At 37.0% G+C, this 22834-nt stretch overlaps 1 protein-coding gene and 1 pseudogene across 1 annotated transcript; both read right to left on the bottom strand.

Annotated features, from left to right (window-relative positions):
* Positions 1-716: 716 nt before the first annotated feature.
* On the bottom strand, positions 717-3524 carry LOC143641385 (olfactory receptor 8C8-like; annotated as a pseudogene).
* A 9711-nt stretch (positions 3525-13235) lies between these two features.
* Positions 13236-14168, bottom strand: LOC143392569 (olfactory receptor 8C8-like). Its single transcript, XM_077108678.1, has one exon. The coding sequence runs from the start codon at positions 14166-14168 to the stop codon at positions 13236-13238; it is 933 nt and encodes a 310-aa protein (XP_076964793.1).
* Positions 14169-22834: the final 8666 nt, after the last annotated feature.

Genomic DNA, 22834 nt, shown 5'->3' with positions numbered 1-22834 from the left:
GGGAGAGTACAGTTGATAGAGTGCTTGCCTAGCATGCACAACCCCCTGGGTTCAATCCCCAGCACCACCCAATAAATAAATAAATAAATAAATAAACCTGGGCAGAAAGCTGAGACTCATTTATTCTCAAATACCCATAAGAATGAAAACTTTGTCAAATAAAGTAAGCCTAAAATTCTAGAGCAAGAACATTTTTTAAAATAAACTGAATAATTCTAGAAAAGTATACTTTACCATGTCAACAATTTTAGTTATTTCTATCTCTTTTAGTGCAGTTATATGAAAGAAACCATTGAAATAGGAAATGGATTTACAAAATCATCTCAGAAGAGCAATAAAAAAATGAACTTGTAAGAAAGCATTCAACTCACTGATTTCACTGGACAGAAAAGACATATAAAAAGTACTAGATTGTGTTACATCTAGAAAGAAATGGACATCAGCCTAGTGTCTACATCTGGTACAGGGAATAAAGACCATGTTGGAGATAGATACCTTGGGATTAAGGATGAGGCTCAAGTCCAAGAGTCAGCCCACATAGTTATATTGCATGCTGAGAAAAACAAAATTATAATAGAAATTGTACCTAAACTTTAGAATGAAAAATGAAGAGAAGGAAGGAAGAACAGAAGGAATGTGGTGAGGAAGAGCACCAATGGGGAAGAAGATGAAGAATTGGGGATAGTCCTATTTCATAACTCAGTGTGTGATTCTCTTCAGGTTCTCATCAGAGCAAGTCTGACATCTTTATTCCTGAAACTATAAATGAGGGGATTCAACATAGGCACCCCAAAAGTATAAAACACTGAGAAAAATTTCCCTTCACCCACAGCCCCAGCATTTGATGGTTTAACATGAGTGAGCAACCCAAATCCATAGAACAGGCCAACAGTTACTATGTGAGAACCACACGTGCTCATGGCCTTGGATGAACCCTTAGCTGAGGACATATGAAGGACATTATAAAGAATCAAAGCATATTTTTTATCCATCTGTCTATTGAAGGGCATCTAGGTTGGTTCCACAGTCTTGCTATTGTGAATTGTGCTGCTATGAACATGGATGTAGCAGTGTCCCTGTAGTATGCTCTTTTAAGGTCTTTAGGGAATAGACCGAGAAGGGGAATAGCTGGGTCAAATGGTGGTTCCATTCCCAGCTTTCCAAGAAATCTCCATACTGCTTTCCAAATTGGCCGCACCAATTTGCAGTCCCACCAGCAATGTACAAGTGAACCCTTTTCCCCACATCCTCTCCAGCACTTGTTGTTGTTTGACTTCCTAATGGCTGCCAATCTAACTGGAGTGAGATGGTATCTTAGGGTGGTTTTGATTTGCATTTCTCTGACTGCTAGAGATGGTGAGCAATTTTTTCATGTACTTATTGATTGATTGTATGTCCTCCTCTGAGAAATGTCTGTTCAGGTCCTTGGCCCATTTGTTGATTGGGTTATTTGTTATATTATTGTCTAATTTTTTGAGTTCTTTGTATACTCTGGATATTAGGGCTCTGTCTGAAGTGTGAGGAGTAAAGATTTGTTCCCAGGATGTAGGCTCCCTATTTACCTCTTTTATTGTTTCTTTTGCTGAGAAAAAAACTTTTTAGTTTGAGTAAGTCCCATTTGTTGATTCTAGTTATTAACTCTTATGCTATGGGTGTCCTATTGAGGAATTTGGAGCCCGACCCCACAGTATGTAGATTGTAGCCAACTTTTTCTTCTATCAAACACCGTGTTTCTGATTTGATATCAAGTTCCTTGATCTACTTTGAGTTAACTTTTGTGCATGGTGAGAGAAAGGGATTCAGTTTCATTTTGTTGCATATGGATTTCCAGTTTTCCCAGCATCCTTTTGTTGAAGATGCTATCCTTCCTCCATTGCATGCTTTTAGCCCCTTTATCAAATATAAGATAGTTGTAGTTTTGTGGATTGGTTTCTGTGTCCTCTATTGTGTACCATTGGTCCACCCGCCTGTTTTGGTACCAGTACCATGCTGTTTTTGTTACTATTGCTCTGTAGTATAGTTTGAAGTCTGGTATCGCTATACCGCCTGATTCACACTTCCTGCTTAGCATTGTTTTTGCTATTCTGGGTCTTTTATTTTTCCATATGAATTTCATGATTGCTTTCTCTATTTCTACAAGAAATGCCGTTGGGATTTTGATTGGCATTGCATTAAACCTATAGAGAACTTTTGGTAATATCGCCATTTGGATGATGTTAGTTCTGCCTATCCATGAACAGGGTATATTTTTCCATCTATACACAATGGAGTATTACTTTCATTAAAAAATGACAAAATCATAGAATTTGCAGGGAAATGGATGGCGTTAGAGCAGATTATGCTAAGTGAAGCTAGTCAATCCCTTAAAAACAAATGCCAAATGTCTTCTTTGATATAAGGAGAGTAACTAAGAACAGAGTAGGGTCGAAGAGCATGAGAAGAAGATTAACATTAAAGAGGGATGAGAGGTGGGAGGGAAAGGGAGAGAGAAGGGAAATTGCATGGAAATGGAAGGAGACCCTCAGGGGTATACAAAATTACATACAAGAGGAAGTGAGGGAAAAGGGAAAAAAATACAAGGGGGAGAAATGAATTACAGTAGAGGGGGTAGAGAGAGAAGAGGGGAGGGGAGAGGGGAGGGGGGATAGTAGAGGATAGGAAAGGCAGCAGAATACAACAGTCACTAGTATGGCACTATGTAAATCAATGGATGTGTAACTGATGTGATTCTGCAATCTGTATACGGGGTAAAAATGGAAGTTCATAACCCACTTGAATCAAAGTGTGAAATATGATATATCAAGAACTATGTAATGTTTTGAACAACCAACAATAAAAAAAAAGAATAAAAGCATAAGAGATTACGATAATGAGGCTGGATACAACGACAACTGTCCCTACAACAACAGAACTCACAAGTTCATTGACGTGCGTGCTGCTGCAGGACAGTTGAAGGAGGGGAAGGATGTCACACATGTAATGATTGATGACATTGGAGTCACAGAAGCTGAGCCTGATCATGCACCCTGTGTGGACCATAGCACCTGCAAACCCCATGAAGTAAGAACCCAACATCAGCAAAGAACAGACCCTGGGGGACATGACCACCCTGTACAGCAGAGGCTGACAGATGGCCACATAGCGATCATAGGCCATGGCTGTCAGCACGTAGCACTCTGCATTCACAAAAATGCAGAAGAAAAATAGCTGAGTCATGCATCCTGCAAAGGAGATGATGTTCCTCTCTGAAACAAAGCTCATCAGCATTTTGGAGGTGAAGACAAATAAATAACAGAAGTCAATAAAGGACAGATTGAAGAGGAAAAAGTACATGGGGGTGTGAAGGTGTGAATTCAAGAAAATTAGATTCATTAAGCTTAAGTTTCCCACCACAGTGACAGCATAGTTCACCAAGAACAGGAAGAACAGGGGCAGCTGCAGCTCAGGTTGGTCTGTTAATCCCAGAAGGATGAACTCTGTCACAGAGGAGTCATTTCCATAGCCATTGGCTTCATGGCTGGAATCTGTAGAAACGAGGGTAGGAGATCATGTTAACAATGAAGGCTTACTCTTTATACGACCAGAGAGGTTTCAGGGTCGTCTGAAGACAAACAGCAAGGCATCCAAAGAGCATGACTTCCTGTGTTGATTCTTGAAGGGTCCCCATTTCCTCATGCTCCTCCCACCCATGATGTGTGTCTCTGTTCAAAAAGAATAGTGGCTGACTTCTCAATGTCTCGAACATCATTTCCTTCCTTCCTCTCACTCTTCTCTAAAGATTATGGTTGAAAAGAGCAAGAAATAACTAGTGTTCTCCATATTTATGACTTATACAGCTTGGGGTTTGAAGTGAAATCATCATGACAAACATGGTTCAATGCCCACCTTTGTTCCCGTGGAGGTCTCACTGATGTTGGAACTAAGGGCTCCCTCCCCACTGTCCTGAGGGGGACAAAGATGCTCATGGTGCAGGAGGCACTTGCAATCAACTAAAATCTGCACCTGCTTTCCTAGAGGAGTTATTCTGTTGAATAAGCCATGGTTTCTATTTGAAAATTTCTCTTCACTAGTAAGAAAGTAATTACTTTATATAAGTCTCTGAATATCACCTCACTCAAATGAGAATCTATGTCATGTCCCATGGTTCTGGGGAATATTTATTAGAAGCACAGAAAATAATGTTCTCCTTTAAGATTTCCTCCCAAGCTGGATAAGCCTCTTGAGGGTGTTAATTACTGAGCCTGTGTTACATCCTATATAATAAAACTAACCCTGGTTTCCAATACCTCAGAATCTGCTTAATTTATAAATTCCCATCAGGAATCCCAGATCCCCAGGCTGATTGATGGGTGGTCCCCTCCATCAGTCTCCTCATGCCCTGCAGAGCCACCAAGAGGAGAGTCCAGGGCAGAATCACTTGCCAGTGCTAGTATGTTCTACAAGCCTCTGGGATTACATCAAGATTCTAGGTTGTATAACAGTCTACCAATGAGAAGTTGTATTAAAGAAGTTTAAAAAACGAGTAGTCTCAAGTCTGAGTTTACATCTAGACATTCCCTACCAAACTCTGAGACTACAGATACATATCATTTTTATGAACCTTGTTCATTTATATTTACATTTATATGTACATATAGTTGTATATATCTATAAATTGAGGTTCATAAAAATGGCTAGGGGTTGTCAACATGATACAACCTTTGACTAGCATACACAAGGTCCTCAGGTAAATCCTAGCACCAACAAAAATAAATAAATGAATATATAAATAAATAATACAGTTTTAAAAAACTAAAATAAAAGAGCTATCTTAATGTTTTGTGGGAGTTAAATGAGATAATTCACATAACCTATCTGTGCCTGACATATAAAAACAGTTAAATAGGTGTTAGTACCCCTTCCCCTGTTCCACATTCTTCACATAAATCAGAGTTTCTCAACTTTGGCTTGACTGTGATGTGGATTTGGTGATTTTTTTATTCATCAACTGTCCTCTGCATGGCAAAATGCACAGCACACCTGGTCCCGCTGATAATTGGCCAGTACTATCCTTCTATGCAAAAGCTCACACTAGTTGTGACCAACAAAAATTTTTCAAGATATTATCATGTATATATTGGGTTGTTTGGAAATCAGAAAATGTTGCACCAATGTATGACACATTGGAATACTGACTACTTTGAAACAAAGACATTGGGAGGACACAGAATAAAATATTTTTTCTGTCCTTTTCATCCTCTTCCTCCTGCTTTTTTTTCTCCCATAGGACAGGCCATAAATACCAAGAATCTCTCCTTCCTTAAGGATGATCATAAGAAGGAGAACCTGTCTCCCCAAAGCCAGACCTAAACTGTAGAAATACTAGACTCACCGCCCACTGCCTTTCTGTATAGGAGCTGCCCTTAAGGATATTTTCAAATCTTTCTTGTCAGAGAAGAGACTCTAAGACCCTTATTCTAGAAAGGAATGTGTCCTTTAACCAAGAGGAAGGAATACCATACAGAAAGGCCAAGAAGAATCAGAAAAGATAGGCCATGCTGGGTTTCCCCTTTCATAGATTACATTAGCCTATACACTTTGGTCCAATCACATTTCTAACAGCAGATTTACTTCCTCAAATCTAACCATAAAAATGGACAGCCTTCCCTGGGTTATAGATCTTCATTTCTGAAGGCTTCTTTGTCACATGAAATTTTGATTAAGCAAATCTGTTATATTTTTCTCATTAACCTGTCTTTCATCATAAGAGTATTGGCCATGACCCTTATGACGGGTGTGGGGGAAAGGGATCACAACTTTCTCTCCTTGTAGGGCCATAATTTCCATATTTGAGGACTGCTGGTCCTTCTGTATAGCCTGGTCTTATGCTATGTCTACTCCACAGACTCCACACAGTTCTATTTAATACTTACTTGTGTTCCTCAAGATCAATGTGCCCCAAACCAAATTTAGATTTTCATATGATTTCCCAGGCTGCTCTTCCTCAGCTCATCATTTTCTCAGTTACTTTCACCACTAGCATAGCCACTAGTGCCCAACTTAAACTTAGCTCCTCTTCCTCTCCCACTATCTTTATCTAATCTCACAGTTCCAGAGGATCTATCACTTTCCAAGATCTGTACTTTCACTCAGGCAACTTCTTTAGTTCCTCTCCATCTCAAAATTGGGTTGCTCTAGGAGTCATCTATTGAAGACGAGAGCCTGGTAACCTATTGAAGATGAGAACTGGGACATTTGTAACCATCCATCACCTCAGTACATACCCAGATCACTGTTATTCCTATTCCCTACTCCCAATAACAATGATCATAATCACACATTCAGTTATATAAATATTCTTATTATCATTAGGAGACATTTAAAGATGCTATATAGTGTTAATCCATCATCCACTGTGATTGTTTCATTTCCATAATGCCCTTTTTGCTTGGTTTCCATACTATTCCCTGTTTTCTCTGAATCCTTCTCAATGTCTTCCTTATTTTTTAAAATTTCCCTTTATTGAATTCAGTCATAGGTATTCAATTTCATCTTCTTAAATAAGTTTTTCAGGAGTTTCTTGACCCACTCCCATATTGATTGAATGACTTCTGAATATGACAAAAATTCTGAAGTCTTGAGATCATCTTTCATCATAATGTATGGGATTACCTTTATCTCTATCATGTCCTGGATTCTCTATCTCCTTGATATGTTATCCCAATTTCTTGGTTGTCTCACTCATTAGTTACAAGACATTGTGCTTTGGTTCCTTGGGAAGTAGTGACTGGAATGGCAGTTACACCAACATTGCATGCGTGAAATTGTCTTTATGTACCATCTCATTTATTGTCCTTGTAAACAGACAATAAATAGGTGATTTGGAAGTCATTGTCCAAGCAATTTAGAAGTTATTGCTCCTCAAATTTTTCAATATATTGACCAAATATGAGCCCAGTAACTCTCTAATACTGTTTACTTTCACTTGTTTTCATTTATTTCCATTGTTTTGAACATTCAAAATATTGTATTTTGTATGTTTCTGTACTTGAACATTAAGATCATTAACTAAGTCCATTTGGGAAGTACAAGGCCTTCAGTTCCAAAAGTATTTCTTAAATTGCATAAATTATTAATATATTCCTTTTATTGAGTTCTTTCTCTGGAATTTTCAAATGCTTAAATCTTTGAATTTTTTCTGGACAGTATTTTCTCATCTACTTTTTCATTGATTAAGTTTATGATTTGGAACATAACCTCAACTTTTTTTCTGGAATTTGCACAATTATTTTATTTTTTTGCTTTCATTACAAATGTTCAAATAATAGATTGTCTTCCCATATTTTTGTTTTTGAAGACTTATTTTCTTCAAAATGTCTTTTATTTAAAATGTTTCTGTATGTTTAAATTGTATGTGTATTTCTATAGTTTCCTGAGAGTGTCCAGGATCCCTGCCCCTGCCCTATCTTTTGGGAAAGGGGTTCTACAAGCTGATGAGTAACTCAAAGTGGAGCCTTAGCACTTACAACTGTGCATCTCACTGAACATTGTTCCATTCCAATAGAAATACTTAATGGAAATACCACGTGGTCTTCTAAGGTGGACTGCTTTGACTCCCCAGAAAAGAATCTTTGAGTCTTCCTGAAGCAAGGTATCCCGGCTTTCGACATTGACCCGAGTGGAGGAAGAATACTATTGGTGTCAATTTTCATGAGGCAAAACCTCTAATTTTTGCCTTGTCATCAACATAGTGAACTCTACCACACATGCACATATAGTGGTATGATTTAGAAACTCTGCTTCACTTTCTTCAATAAATAAGCTTCTAGTTCTTTACTGAGCATAAGCACAGATTGGCATCTGCTGCATGGAGAGGTAGAAGAGATCTGAAGATCTAATACGTCCCTAAACATCTTTTAAGTTTTTCAATTATTCACTTATAAGATTTGTGATGCCACGGAATTCTGTGCTTATGAGAGAGGATACAGTGTAAATGAGTACTTGTTGGTTTCCTCAGTTCTGTGTTAGTGTTAGAAGTCATAATAATGACAAAGAAAGTATTGCTCACTTAATTTCTCTCTAAATTCTAACATTTGTAGGTGGTTGTATTTCTCTAGGCTTTTTACTTGTTCTTTTGTTTTGTACTTATGAGTCTATGCTTAATTTCTATGGCTTTATTAATTCATTATAATTATACATAAATTAATGCTCATTTTGGCATAATCATACGTGCATGAAATATAATTTGCTCTACTTCCCAGTGCTCCCTCTTTCTCTATCCTCCTCCCCCTCCCAAGCTCACCCCAATCCCTATTCCCTTTGCTCTACTCTACTGGTCTTCCTTCTATTTCTTTGCAGAGCTTTTAAAATGAATGCCTTATAGATATACATAATAGTAAAATTCCCTGAAGTATATTCAAAAATATAAATAGCATCATTTTGTTAATTTAATTCTAACACTCCTTTAATTTTCTTCTTTCCTCCCTTTCCTCAATCCTCTTCCTTTACTCCACTGATCTCCCTTTTATTTTTATGTGATTCTGCTCCCCCCACCCTTTTATTCTTTATTTTGTCTAACATCCATAGAAGAGAGAAAACATTTGGTCCTTGACTTTCTGAATCTACCTTATTTCACTTATGATGTTTTATAATTCCATCCACTTATGAGCAAATGCAGTAATTACATTCTTCTTTATGTCTGAGTGAAACTGCATTGTGTATATACTACATTTTCATTATCCATTCATCTTTGTGTAGGCACCTGGACTGGTGGGCACTGTACAATCAGTGAGAAATTGTGAAAGAATAAATGACATTATTTTTTATTTTCATGAGCAAATAAAATTGTATATGTGGCTCAATAGGATGTTATGACACAGATATACATTGTGAGGTGATTGAGTCACACAAATTAACATATCTGTCATTTCACGTCTCCATTGTAATTTGTGGTAAGAACACTTAAAATCTATTATTTTAGCAATTTTAGGTATAGAATACATGGTTATTGTCTATAATCAACATACTGTGTGTTCAATAGACTGAAATTTATTCCTCCAAACTGAAACTTTGTCCCCTTTCCCCAACATCTCCCCTTTCCTCTTCTGCTAAGCATCATCCCGTTCTCTATTCTATAAGGTCAACAGGCACAAAAAGAGAGGTTCTGTGTAATCTTGTATAATCTAAAATAGTGATCCCATTTTAAATATAGGTTACCACAATTTGAAACTTTGAACTTTAATTATAGTTACATAATGTAAGAACTCTTCTCTCTTATTGACATATTTAACTTTTTACAAATACTTGGAATCAGTTTCATTTTTTTACTTCAAGTGTTTCAAGCAAACAAAAAAGAACCTTGAATTTGCAGCAGTCTTCTGCATTTTAAAGTAATCACACTACAACTGTCTCACACTCTGCAAGACTCAGCTAGAAATGGGCAGAAGCATGTAAACTGGGGAGATAGAGTTAGGGGTTTTGCCTGGAGAAGTGATTGTCAGTATCCTCCACCAGCAACCCAAAGGCTTCTTGCCCAAAATGGACTCTGTCCCTCTCCCTGTCACTACCGTAGCTCCTGTCCAGGTGGTGGGAGCCTCTTCAGTTGGGTTATTACAGTGAAGCACAGAGTCCAGTTTATCCCATTGTTTTTGCTCCTGCCAAAGTCATGGTGAACAATCACTTCAAATGCTCTTAATCTTGACCTCTAAGACTCCCCTTTTGGACCACAGTCTTCTAGAACAAACAGAAAGAAACCCCAGCTATCTGAGGTCCAACTCAACTGGCCTGGGCATAGTACCTTCACCTGTGCCCACTCACCCTTCTGTCTGCCTTGCAGTGCTTAGAACGCCCTGTTTTGGTCTTTACTCATGAAAGACAGGAAAGAACTGTTCAAGAAGTACCTAAAAATGCTGGTAACATATCAGATAAATGACCTGATGACATTTCAATTGCTTTGAGTGATTGAATAAACTAGGTTGGAAATAGGTACTTTTCTATGTGGACTGACATGAATTTTCTGAGATTTCTAATTTCATTTATTCACTGAAAGTTAAATCTCAAGATATTGCTCTTTTAAATTATTTTTTACCTATCTACTTAAATCACTATAATAGAATAAATCTTTTATGTTAAAAATATTTAAAGGTTCTTAATATATGTTAATACGGGCTAAGGACAGTTTTTAAAATATTTAAATTGTGTCAATTGGGAACTACCAAACACAAAAAAGATAAGAAAGATATAATCCATACTTTTAACAAATTACACATACATTTTCAAATACTCATAATTGTCAAATAAATTTAAATGCTTTAAAATTATTTTTGCTTCTCATTTACCTATATGACTTTTAAAAATTCTGCACTCAAATTTAAATAATTTTAAATACATTAATTAAAATTCTTTTATTAAAATATTTAAATATATTAAAGAAATATCATTAAATGTGGATTTGATTTACAAGTTAAATCAATTAAATTTGCAATGAATGCCAGTAATTCTGCCAATACAATAACCCTGTAGACTTTATAAAACTCAGCCACAATATTGGATGCTTCATTCTCTATCAGAATGTGCTTTTGACAATAATGCAATATTAACGAAGACCACAAGTTTTGTGCTGTCCCTGTGACTTGTATTTTACATTTTTTGTTGAGTACTTAAGATTCATAGACATGGATGTTTTACATCTCATCCTCTGTCTTCTGTATCTTCATTTAAATATGTGCTTCAGAGAAATTTTGGAAACAGTTTTAAGAACTCTGTCTAAACATACCTATAGTGAGCACAAACAGAAAAGTGGAAGTTGACAGGAAGCATTCAGACTATGCTAGAGGAAGTAAATTTTAAATGTATTATAATAAAAAATAAATTTATAGGTAGAGGTTATTAACATTCTGTTTTAGTAGCAATAATTTTAATGAGAGAATTTAATTCATAACTGGCATTATTTTCTTCTGAGACTACTCATATAAATCAATGTTTTAGAACTTTTCAAACATCATTATCTTTATATAAATATGAAAACTACAGTGATGCTGGACTGGTGTCCTGTGACTTGGATCTTTCCACTGAAGGGCACCTGCCCTGAAACAATTCAGGGTAATAATGAAGATCAGACAACATTTTTGTACAAGAACATTTCTATGTCACCAACACAATAAGAACATTTTGTAGAGCATAGTTCTCTATTATTTTTTATATTAATGATCCACTTTGTCTTCAAACAATCCTGTACTATCTAGTAGATTTGAAAAGTACATACACTACTTCTGCAAATCAGAGAAAAAAATGAATCCTTGAATTTCTGAATCTGACTTATTACATTTAGCATTAGAGTCTCCAATTACAAATGTTTTCGCTGATATACAGGAACTAGTCTAAAACTGCAATGGAAAAGAGAGAAAGAGAAAATAAATGGGGTGGGGAGATTCCATTAAATTGAAAGAAGGATCAGGGGAGTAGAAGAAGGGGATTAAGCGGGAGGGTGAGGGACAGGATAAGTGAAAAACCGTGGAAAGAATCTGACCTAACTTGACTACATACATATATGAATATACTACAGTGAGTATATTATATTATATATTAGTATTATTATGGGTACTAATTTTTTTTAATGTAAATAAATAGAAATATCAGTAAAGAGAAGAGGAAGAGGTTAAGTATAAGTACTGGGGACTTAATTGAAGCAAAATATAGTCCATGTATTTATAGTCAGGTCAAAATAAATCCTAGTATTATGTATGATTATTATAAACCAATAAAGAGGTACATGTAGTGTTAATGAAATGTGACCTCTTCAAAATGAGACTTCCACAACAAATTTGGATTTTTCTATTAGGGCATCAAAGCCTTGCGTAAGAATTCTGGGCTGCTGGCATCTTGGCTCAGGGTTTTGTTCCCATATAATACACAATTCTGGGCTCATTCTGAATAACTTTCTAGAAGTTCTGTCTGTTCTTTCAAAATTCTTTCTTTCCATTTCTTCTCAGGATGCATAATGGGATAAAAACGGAGCTCTGTATAGTTAGTTTCTGGCTCTTAACAAGTCACATAAAGATTTTATAATCCTTAGAATCCGATAAGGAGACTTATGTTTAATAGAGTAGAGACCAAAACCCCTATATGAGGGATTTATTTGTTGTTTTTCCTTTTTTGTTGGGGGATGAAAGGGACCAGATTCAGGATCATATACAAGCATCCCTCTATTACTAAATTAAGTAATCAGTTTTTTTAATTTTTTTTTTTTAGAGAGAGAGAGAGGAGAGACAGAATTTTTTAATATTTATTTTTTAGTTTTCCGCGGACACAACATCTTTGTTGATTGCTGAGGATCAAACCCGGACCGCACACATGCCAGGCGAGCGCGCTACTGCTTGAGCCACATCCCCAGCCCGTTTGTTTGTTTTTAAAAACATAAAAATGAACTCCTTCTTATGTAACAGGAAACTTAGTTTAGATCATGATGATGCTATCATCTGTAGAGAGAAATATCATTATAAAAATTTTAAAACAATGATGAAAATATAGAGATTAGAGTCAAACTGGTGAAAATCTCAGGTCCATGTCTGAAAAAATATCAGTTGACCAATGCATTGTCAATATAGGTGAGGTCTAAGAAACCTGGAAAGAGGGCTTGTATCATCCATCCTCAAATACTCACAAGAATAGATCCTAAGTCGATTTCCATTTCCAAAAGTACACATTTCCATTATAGATGTGAGCCTAAATTATAGAAGAAGAATCATTTTTTAAATAACCTGAATAATCCTTGGAATTTTTACTTTACATTTCCACAACTAGTGTTCCCTCTTTTTTTAAAGACATTTGTTATACAATAAAACATTGAAACACAAAATAGATCTACAGTATTGTCTCAGTAAAAAATTAAAGAAATAAACTTGTTAAAAAGCATTCGACTCACCAGCTTCTTTGGATAGATCAGACATACAAAAACATACTAGATAGTCTTATATACAGATAGAAAAGACTTCAGTTCAGTGTCTCCATGTGGTACAGGGAATAAAGACAAATCTGGGGTCTTCATGGGACTAAAAACAAGTCTCAACTCCAAGAATAAGGCCACATACTCGCATTGCATAGTGCAAAAACAAAAATTGCATTGAAAATGCAGCTCAAACTGTAGAATAAAAGGTAAGGGAGATGAGGAGGAAGAATGGAAGTAAAGTGGTTAAGATTAAGAGTGGGAATTACAGAAAAAGACCCAGCAATGAGAACAGGGACCAAGGCTGGAGAGTTCAGTTTGTGATTCTCTTCAAAGTTCTCTTCAGAGCAAGTTTGACATCCTTGTTCCTGAGGCTATAAATGAGGGGATTAAGCATGGGAACCCCAAAATTGCAAAACACTGAGAAGAGTTTCTCCTGGGTCACAGATCCTGGAGATGATGTTTTAACATGAGTGAGCAGCCCAAATCCATAGAACAGGCCAACAGTTAGTACGTGAGAACCACAGGTGCTCATGGCTTTGTACCAACCCTTAGCTGAGGACATATGAAGGATATTATAAAGAATCAAAGCATAAGAGATTACAATAATGAGGCTGGATACAATGACAACTGTCCCCACAACAACAGAACTCACAAGTTCATTGACGTGCGTGCTGCTGCAGGACAGTTGAAGGAGAGGAAGGATGTCACACATGTAATGATTGATGACATTGGAGTCACAGAAGCTGAGCCTGATCATGCACCCTGTATGGACCATGGCACCTGCAAACCCCATGAAGTAAGAACCCAACATCAGCAGAGAACAGACCTTAGGGGACATGACCACCCTGTACAGCAGAGGCTGACAGATGGCCACATAGCGATCATAGGCCATGGCTGTCAGCACGTAGCACTCTGCGTTCACAAAAAAGCAGAAGAAAAATAGCTGAGTCATGCATCCTGCAAAGGAGATGATGTTCCTCTCTGAAACAAAGCACAAGAGCATTTTAGGGGTACAGACAAATGAATAACAGAAATCAATGAAGGACAAGTTAAAGAGGAAAAAGTACATGGGAGTATGAAGGTGCAAATTCAGGAAAATTAGAACAATTAAGCTCATGTTTCCCACCACAGTGACTGTACAGTTCACCAAGAACAGGAAGAACAGTGGCAGCTGCAGCTCAGGTTGGTCTGTTAATCCCGTAAGGAAAAACTCTGCCACGGAGGAGTCATTTTCCATAGCCATTGCTTCTGAAGTGGGATCCTTCAAAGCCAGAGTGGAAGGCATTGTTGAAATGCACCTCAAATCTTTGACCCCAGAAGGCGAGCAGAAGCTGTTGGGTTCCAGGCTGAAGGTTGTCTTCGGACATGCAGCAAGGTCTACAACATGTATAACTTCCTATGTTGCCATTTCCTGCCTTCTTCCGCCACCCTTCATGTATGTCTCATTAAGGATGAGTGCTAGATGACTTCCCAGTGTCTCTGAATATAATTTTTTTCCCTATTCATTCTTCTGTAAGGATCAAGGTTGAAAAGAGAAATAAAAAGGTGGTTTTCTCCACAATGATCTTCAGAGCTTTGACTTTGAAGGAAAATTATCATGACAAAGATGGTTCAGGGCTTACCTGATGCACTGGAGGTCTCGCTGATGGTGGACCTCAAGGGCTTCCTCCCGAGTGTCCTAAGAGGACAAGTTTCTGATGATGAAGGAGGGAGTAACAATCACCTCAGATCTTTCTCTGACATGCTACAAGAGCTGCTCTAGGGAATATTCCATTTGAGAATTTCTGCTGTAGTTACTCTTCCTTTGCAGAAAGGAAAACAGCCATTCATACCAGCCTCCAAAACTTCACCTCACTCACTTGAGAATCCCCATGGTTCCAGGAAAGATCATTAAAAGCACAGAAAATTGTGCTGTGTTTTATGACTTCATACCAAATTGGATGAGCCCCTGGAGGTAGAAATTACTGAGCCTGCATTTACCACCTGTTTAGGAGACCTAAAGTTGGGTCTTTTGAGAATCAAAGTTCTACACAATGTGTTACTTTCCACTAGGAATTTCTAATCCCCAGGCAGATTAGGGTGTGGTCTCATTTGTCAATTTCCCCCTCAGCCCTACAGAACCATACAGAGCTTGTATCTTTCTGCAAACCTCTGAGAGTGCACTAAGAAACATTACACAAAGTGTTTAACATACGATGTTAAAAGAGAAGTTGTAGCAAAGAGATTAAAGAATAGGAGTACATCCTCAAATCAGTCTGTGCTTCAATCCAATATTTTAGTCATTCTATGATACTATACATACATAGTATCCCTTTTTATTTTTTTAATTAATTAATTCATTTTAAAAAATACATAACAGCAGTCGAAAGCATTACAATTCCTATTACACATATAGGGCACAATTTTTCATATCTCTTTATAAAGTATGTTCACACCAATTTCTGCCTTGATACATATACTTTTTTGTTTTTGTTGTATTCCAATTCTTTATACACATATATACCACAATTTTTCATATCTCTGTTTTTATATAAAGTATGTTGACACCCAGTTCATGTCTTTATACATATACTTTGTACAATGATGTCCATCATATTCCACCACTTTTGCTAATCCCCTGTCCCCTCCCTTTCCCTCCCACCCCTCTTCCCTATCTAGAATTCATCTATTACTCCCATACTCTCCCTCCCTCCCCCACTATGAGTCAACTTCCTTATATAAGATAAAATATTTGGCATTTGTTTTTGTGGGATTGGCTAACTTCACTTAGCATTATCTTCTCCAGCGCCATCCATTTACCTGCAAATGCCATGATCTTGTTCTTTTTTAATGCTTAGTAAAACCCCATTGTGTATATATACCACATTTTTTTTATCCGTTCATCCACTGAAGGACATCTAGGTTGACTCCACAGTTTAGCTATTATGAATTGTGCTGCTATAAACATTGATATGGCTGTGTCCCTGTAGTATGGTGTTTTTAAGTCATTTGGGTATAGTCCGAGGAGAGGAAGAGCTGGGTCAAATGGTGGTTCCATACCCAGTTTTCCAAGGAATCTCCATACTGCTTTCTAAATTGGCTGCACCAGTTTGCAGTCCCATCAGCAGTGTATGAATGTACCTTTTCCCCGACATCCTCGCCGACACTTATTGTTGTTTGTCTTCATACTACCTGCCATTCTGACTGTAGTGAGATGACATCTTAGAGTGGTTTTGATTTGCATTTCTCTGATTGCTAGAGATGATGAGCATTTTTTCATATATTTGTTTGATTGATTGTATATCCTCTTCTAAGAATTGTCTATTCAGGTCCTTGGTTCATTTGTTTATTGGACTATTTGTTTTTTGTTTGTTTGTTTGTTTGTTTGTTTTGTGTGTGTGTGTGTGTGCGCTTAACTTTTTGAGTTCTTTATATGCCCTAGAGATTAGTTTTGCTCTATCTGATGTGTGAGGGATAAAAATTTGCTCCCAGGATGTAGGCTGTCTGTTCACCTCACAGATCATTTCTTTTGATGAGAAGAAATCTTTGAGTTTTATTCCATCCCATTCATTGATTCTTGGTTTAATTCCTGCGCTATTAGAGTCTTATTAAGGAAGTTGGGGCGTAATTCCACATAATGAAGATTAGGGCCTACTTTTTCTTCTATAAGATGCAGAGTATCTGGTTTAATTTCTAGGTTCTTGATCCATTTTGAGTTGAGTTTTGTGCATGGTGAGAGATAGGGGTTTAATTTCATTTTGTTGCATATAGCTTTCCAGTTTTCCCAGCACCATTTGTTGAAGAGGCTATCTTTTCTCCAGTGCACGTTTTTGGTGCATTTGTCTAATATAAGATAATTGTAATTTTGTGGGTTAGTCTCTGTGTCCTCTATTCTATACCGTTGGTCTACCGGCCTGTTTTGGTGCCAATATCATGCTGTTTTTGTTACTATTGCTCTGTAGTATAGTTTAAGGTCTGGTATAGCGATACCACCTGCTTCACTCTTGCTGATTAGGATTGCTTTAGCTATTTCTGGGTCTCTTATTTTTCCAGGTGAATTTCATGATTGCTTTTTTTATTTCTATGAGGAATGCCATTGGAATTTTCATTATAATTGCATTAAATCTGTATAGTGCTTTTGGTAGTATGGTTATTTTGATAATATTGATTCTGCCTATCTAAGAGCAAGGTAGATCCTTCCATCTTCTAAGACCTTCTTGATTTCTTTCTTTAGGCTTCCGTAGTTTTCATTTTATAGATCCTACACCTCTTTTGTTGATTCCCAAATATCTTATATTTTTGAGGATATTGTTTATGGGGTAGTTTTCCACATTTCCTTCTCAGAGGATTTGTCACTGATATTCAGAAATGATTTAGGGGTGTTGATTTTATATCCTGCCACTATGTGAATTCATTTACTAGTTCTAGAAGTTTTCTGGTGGAGTTTTTTGGGGTCTTCTAGGTATAGAATCAGATCATGAGCAAATAGAGCTAATTTAAGTTCTTTTCTTATACATATCCCTTTAATTTATTTTGTCTGTCTAATTGCTCTGACAAGTGTTTTAAGAACTATGTTGAATAGAAGTGGTGAGAGAGGGCATCCCTGTCTTGTTTCAGATTTTAGAGGGAATGCCTTCAGTTTTTCTCTGTTTGTTGACCTGAGGCTTAGCGTAGACAGCCTTTACAATGTTGAGATATGTTCCTGTTGTCTTTAGTTTTTCTAGTATTTTGAACATAAAGGTGTGCTGTATTTTGTCAAATGCTTTTTCTGTGTCTATTGGGATGGTCATATCATTCTTATCTTTAAGTCTACTGATGTTATGAATTACATTTATTGATTTCCATATGTTGAACCAACCTTGCATTCCTGGGATGAATCCCACTTGATGATGGTACACAATCTTTTCAATATGTTTTTGTATTCAATTTGCTATTGAGAACTTTTGCATCTATGTTCTTTAGAGATATTGGTCTGAAGTTTTCTTTCTTTGAAGTGTCTTTTTCTGGTTTTGGAATCAGGGTGATATTGGCCTCATAGAATGAGTTTGAAAGTGCTGCCTCTTTTTCTATTTCTGAAATAAATTGAAGAGTATTGGTATTAGTTATTCTTTAAAGGTCTTGTATAATTCGGCTGTGTATCCATTCAGTCTTGGGCTTTTCTTGGTTGGTAATCTTTTGATGACTTCTTCTATTTCCTCACTTGGTTTTGGTCTGTTTAAGTTGTGTATATCTTCCTGACTCAACCTGGGCAGATCATATGACTTAAGAAATTTGTCAATGCCTTCAATGTCTTCTATTTTATTGGAGTATAAGTTTTCAAATAATTTCTAATTATCCTGTGTATTTCTGTAGTGTCTGTTGTGATATTGCCTTTTTCATCACACATGCTGGTAATTTGAGTGCTCTCTCTCCTTCTCTTTGTTAGCATGCTTTAGGGTCTGTCAATTTTATTTATTTTTTCAAAGAACCAATTTTTAGTTTTATCAAATTTTTCAATGTTTTTTGTTTGTTTGTTTCAATTTCATTGATTTCTGCTCTAATTTTAATTATTTCTTGCCTTCTACTTCTTTAGCTGCTGATTTCTTCTTCTTTTTCTAGGGCTTTGAGAGGTTGTGTGAGGTCATTTATTTGTTGACTTTTTCTTCTTTTAAGGAATGAACTCCATGCAATGAATTTTACTCTTAGTACTGCTTTCATCATGTCCCAGAGATTTTGATATGTTGTGTCTGTGTTCTCATTCACCTCTAAGAATTTTTTAATTTCCGCCTTTATGTCTTCTGTAACCCACTGTTCATTCAGTAGCATATTGTTCAGTCTCCATGTGATACTGAAATTTTTATTTTTTATTTTGTCATTGATTTCCAATTTCATTCCATTATGGTCTGATAAAATGCATGGTAGTATCTCCACTTTTTTGTATTTGCTTACAGTTGCTTTGTGGCATAGTGTATGGTCTATTTTAGAGAAGGATCCATCCATATGCTTCTGCGAAGAAAGTGTATCTGCTTGATACTGGTTGAAATATTCTATATATGTCAGTTAAGTCTAAGCTATTAATTGTGTTATTGAGCTCTATAGTTTCTTTATTAAACTTTTGTCTGGAAGATCTATCCAGTGGTGAGAGAGGGGTGTTAAAGTCAGCCGTGATTATTGTGTTGTAGTCAATTTGACTTTGAACTTGAGAAGAATTTGTTTGATAAACATAGCTGCAACCATTGTTTGTGGCACATATATTTATGATTGTTATGTCTTGTTGGTGTATGGTTCCCTTGGGCAGTATGTAATGTCCATCTTTATCCCTTTTGATTAACTTTGGCTTGAAGTTTACTTTAATTGATATGAATATGGAGATCCCTGCTTGCTTCTTTAGTCCATGTGAGTGGTTATGATTTTTCCCAATCTTACACCTTCAGTCTATGTATGTATTTTCCTATCAGATGAGTCTCCTGTAGGAAGTATATTGTTGGATTCTTTTTAATCCAATCTGCTAGCCTGTGAATTTTGATTGGTGAGTTTAAGCCATTAACATTTAGGGTTACTATTGAGACATGGTTTGTATTTCCAGCCATATTTTTTTGTTGTTGTTGTTGTTTGTTATTTAATATGACTTGGTTTTCCTCTTTGATTAGTTTTTCCTTTAGGTACTACCTCCCTCTGGTGGTTTTCATTATTGTTTTTCATTTCCTCTTTATGAAATATTTTGCCAAGTATGTTTTGTAGTGCTGGTTTTCTAGCTATAATTTCTTTTAACTTTTGTTTATTGTGGAAGGTTTTTATTTTGTCTTAAAATCTGAAGCTTAGTTTTGCTGGATACAAGATTCTTGGTTGGCACCCATTATCTTTCAGAGCTTGAAATATGTTGTTTAAGGATATTCTAGCTTCCAGGGTCTGTGTTGAAAAACCTGCCATTATCCTAATTGGTTTACCCCTATGTGTGATCTGATTCCTTTCTCTTGTGGCTTTTAAAATTCTCTTCTTATTCTGTATGCTGGGCATTTTCATTATAATGTGCCTTAGTGTGGGTCTGTTGTGATTTTGTACATTTGGCGTCCTGTAGGCTTCTTGAATTCGGATTTCCATTTTATTCTTCATGTCTGGAAAGTTTTCTGATATTGTTTCATTGAATAGATTGTTTATTCCTTTGGTTTGGACCTCTATGCCTTCCTCTGTCCCAGTAATTCTTAAATTTGGTCTTTTTATGCTATCCTATATTTCTTGAATGTTCTGCTCATGGTTTGTTATCATTTTTGCTGTGCTGTCTATGTTCTTTTCAAGATGATATATTTTATCTTCATTGTCTGATGTCCTATCTTCCAAGTGGTTACTCTGTTGGTGATGCTTTCATTTGAGCCTTTAGTTTGGTTTATCATTTCTTTCATTTCAAGGATTTCTCTCTCTCTCTCTCTCTCTCTCTCTCTCTCTCTCTTCTTTTAGAACCTCTATTTCCCTGTTGAGGTCATCTTTTGCTTTGGGATTTGTTTATGTAGCTCATTGTCTAAGTGATCTTTCACTGCTTGTATTTGATCTCTTATATCTTCCTTGAGTTCACAGAACATTTTAACCATGTATACCCTGTACTCTTTCTCTGTCATTTTTTCTGCTGTGGCTGCCAATGATTCTTATGATGTGGTGTCTTGATTTATTTGTGGGACTTTCTTCCCTTGTCTTTTCATGTTGCTCATGTGTCTTTCTTTCCAGCTCTTTGGGTCTAGAGTTTTACTGTTTTTACCCTATAGGTTTGTAGTGCTCTTGTAGGGTTCCAAGATCCCTCCTTTGTGGGGAAGGATAATGTTAACTGATCCCGATATCAACAATATATCATCTATGAACAATTTGTTGTTATTAAGACATTATAGTTTAGTCTCAATGTACAGAGATGTTGGATTTAATTATTATCTAAAATATAATCAGTAGTGTTTTCAAATGGTATACAGTTTCTGACAGTGAACAATAAACTGGGGGTGGGGCATAGGACATTGGAGGAAGGATGTGAGGATATAGAGTTAATATAGTTTAGGAAGTGTGAAAGAGAAATCTAATGAAGAGGATTAGTAGCAAGAGAATAGACAGGAAGTAATTTAGGGTAGACATTAGAGTACATAAAACAAACATATGCATAAGAAAAATACAGGATGTTAAAATAGTAAAATTTGGAGGGGGAAAGAAAGATGAAAGAAGAAAGAAGAGGGGGGGAAAGGGTATATAGAACATCTTTATATTATATTATTCAGATGGCTCAGTCCTCAAAATCCTATTTCATGCAAAGTTCTTGGTTTCACATATGTTGGGGAAGTGAGGGCCAGAGGATAGAGCAGTAGAAGAGAAAGAGAAAAAAAACTTGAAAGAAGAAATCAGGGTTGTTGCTAGTTTTAGAGACCCATACCTTTTTTGTTTCTCTTCTCACCCAATAGGTGGGGTTGTCTGTTTTAACTGACTCTGTCCTCAGGATGGTGTAGGTAACCAGGGTGGAAAGACTGATCCTGGTGTAGGGCATCTGGAAGCATAGAGTGCCACCTGCCAGTCCTTGCAGAGAGATTTCACTTCATGGGTCTCTTTTTGGGACCGCTTGTCTGACTTGTGCACCTGGGATTCTCTCTCTCTCTCTCTTTCCTGGAGATTTCCCAGTTCCTGGTCTCTGTTAGGCTCCAAACTTTAGTCCCATCTCCCTCTCACTTAGCAGTTCCCCACTGCGGGACCTCTCATACCAAGGTTCACACCAGGTGGGCATCTCCCTGGTCACACTGCACACCTGCCCAAATAAGAGCTGTTTTTGTGTTGGGTGGTCACTGTGCTGAGTTATCACCCACTGGAGATGGGGGATGGAGTTGGATACCTGGTACCTGGCCAGATGGAGATTTGATCTGAGAGCTTCTCCCACCAAATATGTCAAGAAAGGTTATCCAAGAAGGTGGTTGTCTGCTTCCAGCACCAGGGTGTCTGGTGAGGTGGGGGAGCCAGGTGATGGAGTTGTGCTGTGGGTAGGTAGTAGTGACCTGTGTGGGAGCAGAGCTCAGTCTAGAGTTCTGCAGAGGTGCCAAAAGGTAATTCTGCTAAAGCGCTTGCAAGCCATGCATGGGCTAGAACTGTGGGCTTTGGATTTAGGGATCAGGAGTCCGGAGTCCTACTTGACCACTGAGGCTCTGATCCCTGCATGGGGGTCACAGTGCTGATGATTTCTGCAGAAATCAGCTGTATAGGTGTCTTCTTACACTCTCTGAGATGCAGTATTCTGACTAGGTGAGATCTGGGTCACAGAGCAACACAGAATGCTGCCTACCTCTGGCCCGCCATCTTAGAATCATGGAAGTTTTTTCAATGTTTTGCACTTTTGGGCTTCCCATATTGGACTCCCTCATTTATAGTCTCAGGAACAAGAATGTCAAACTTGCTCTGAAGAGAACCTTGAAGAGGATAACAAGCTGAATAGAACCACTTGGAATACCCTGGTTCCTGTCCTCATTTCAGGATTTTTTATTCTACTTATTGTTCTTCCTACTCACCTTTATTATATTCTTTCCTTCTCTTCTTCTTTCTTTCCACAGTCTGAGATAGATTTCTAATGTAATATCTTTTCTCATCATGCAATGTAACTCTTTGGGCTTATTCTTAGACTCAAGTCTCAAGTTTAGATGCAAAGTGAATCTATCCTGGTGTATTTACCCATACCAAATGGAGACATTGGACTCTTGTCTTGCCTATATATACTATATTTTTAATATTTTTTTTTTGGATGTAGATGGACACAACATAATGCCTTTATTTTTATGTGGTGCTGAGGATCAAACCCGGGTCCTGCCCATGCTAGTTGGGCGCTCTTACTGCTGAGCCACAATCCCAGCCTGCCTATATATACTATTATTTTGTAAGTCTTCTTCATTTAAGGAAATTCAGTTGGTTGGATGCTTTCCATCAAGTTCATTTCTATGTTAC

Source organism: Callospermophilus lateralis, chromosome 2 (assembly GCF_048772815.1).
Source record: "Callospermophilus lateralis isolate mCalLat2 chromosome 2, mCalLat2.hap1, whole genome shotgun sequence".
Lineage (NCBI taxonomy): Eukaryota > Metazoa > Chordata > Mammalia > Rodentia > Sciuridae > Callospermophilus > Callospermophilus lateralis.
The sequence above is the reverse complement of the archived record's forward strand: the minus strand, read 5'-3'. Positions and strand labels throughout refer to the sequence as shown.

Excerpts from the sequence above, each read along its gene's own strand:
- LOC143392569 (XM_077108678.1), bottom strand. The coding sequence starts at position 14,168 with ATGGCTATGGAAAATGACTCCTCCGTGGCAGAGTTTTTCCTTACGGGA.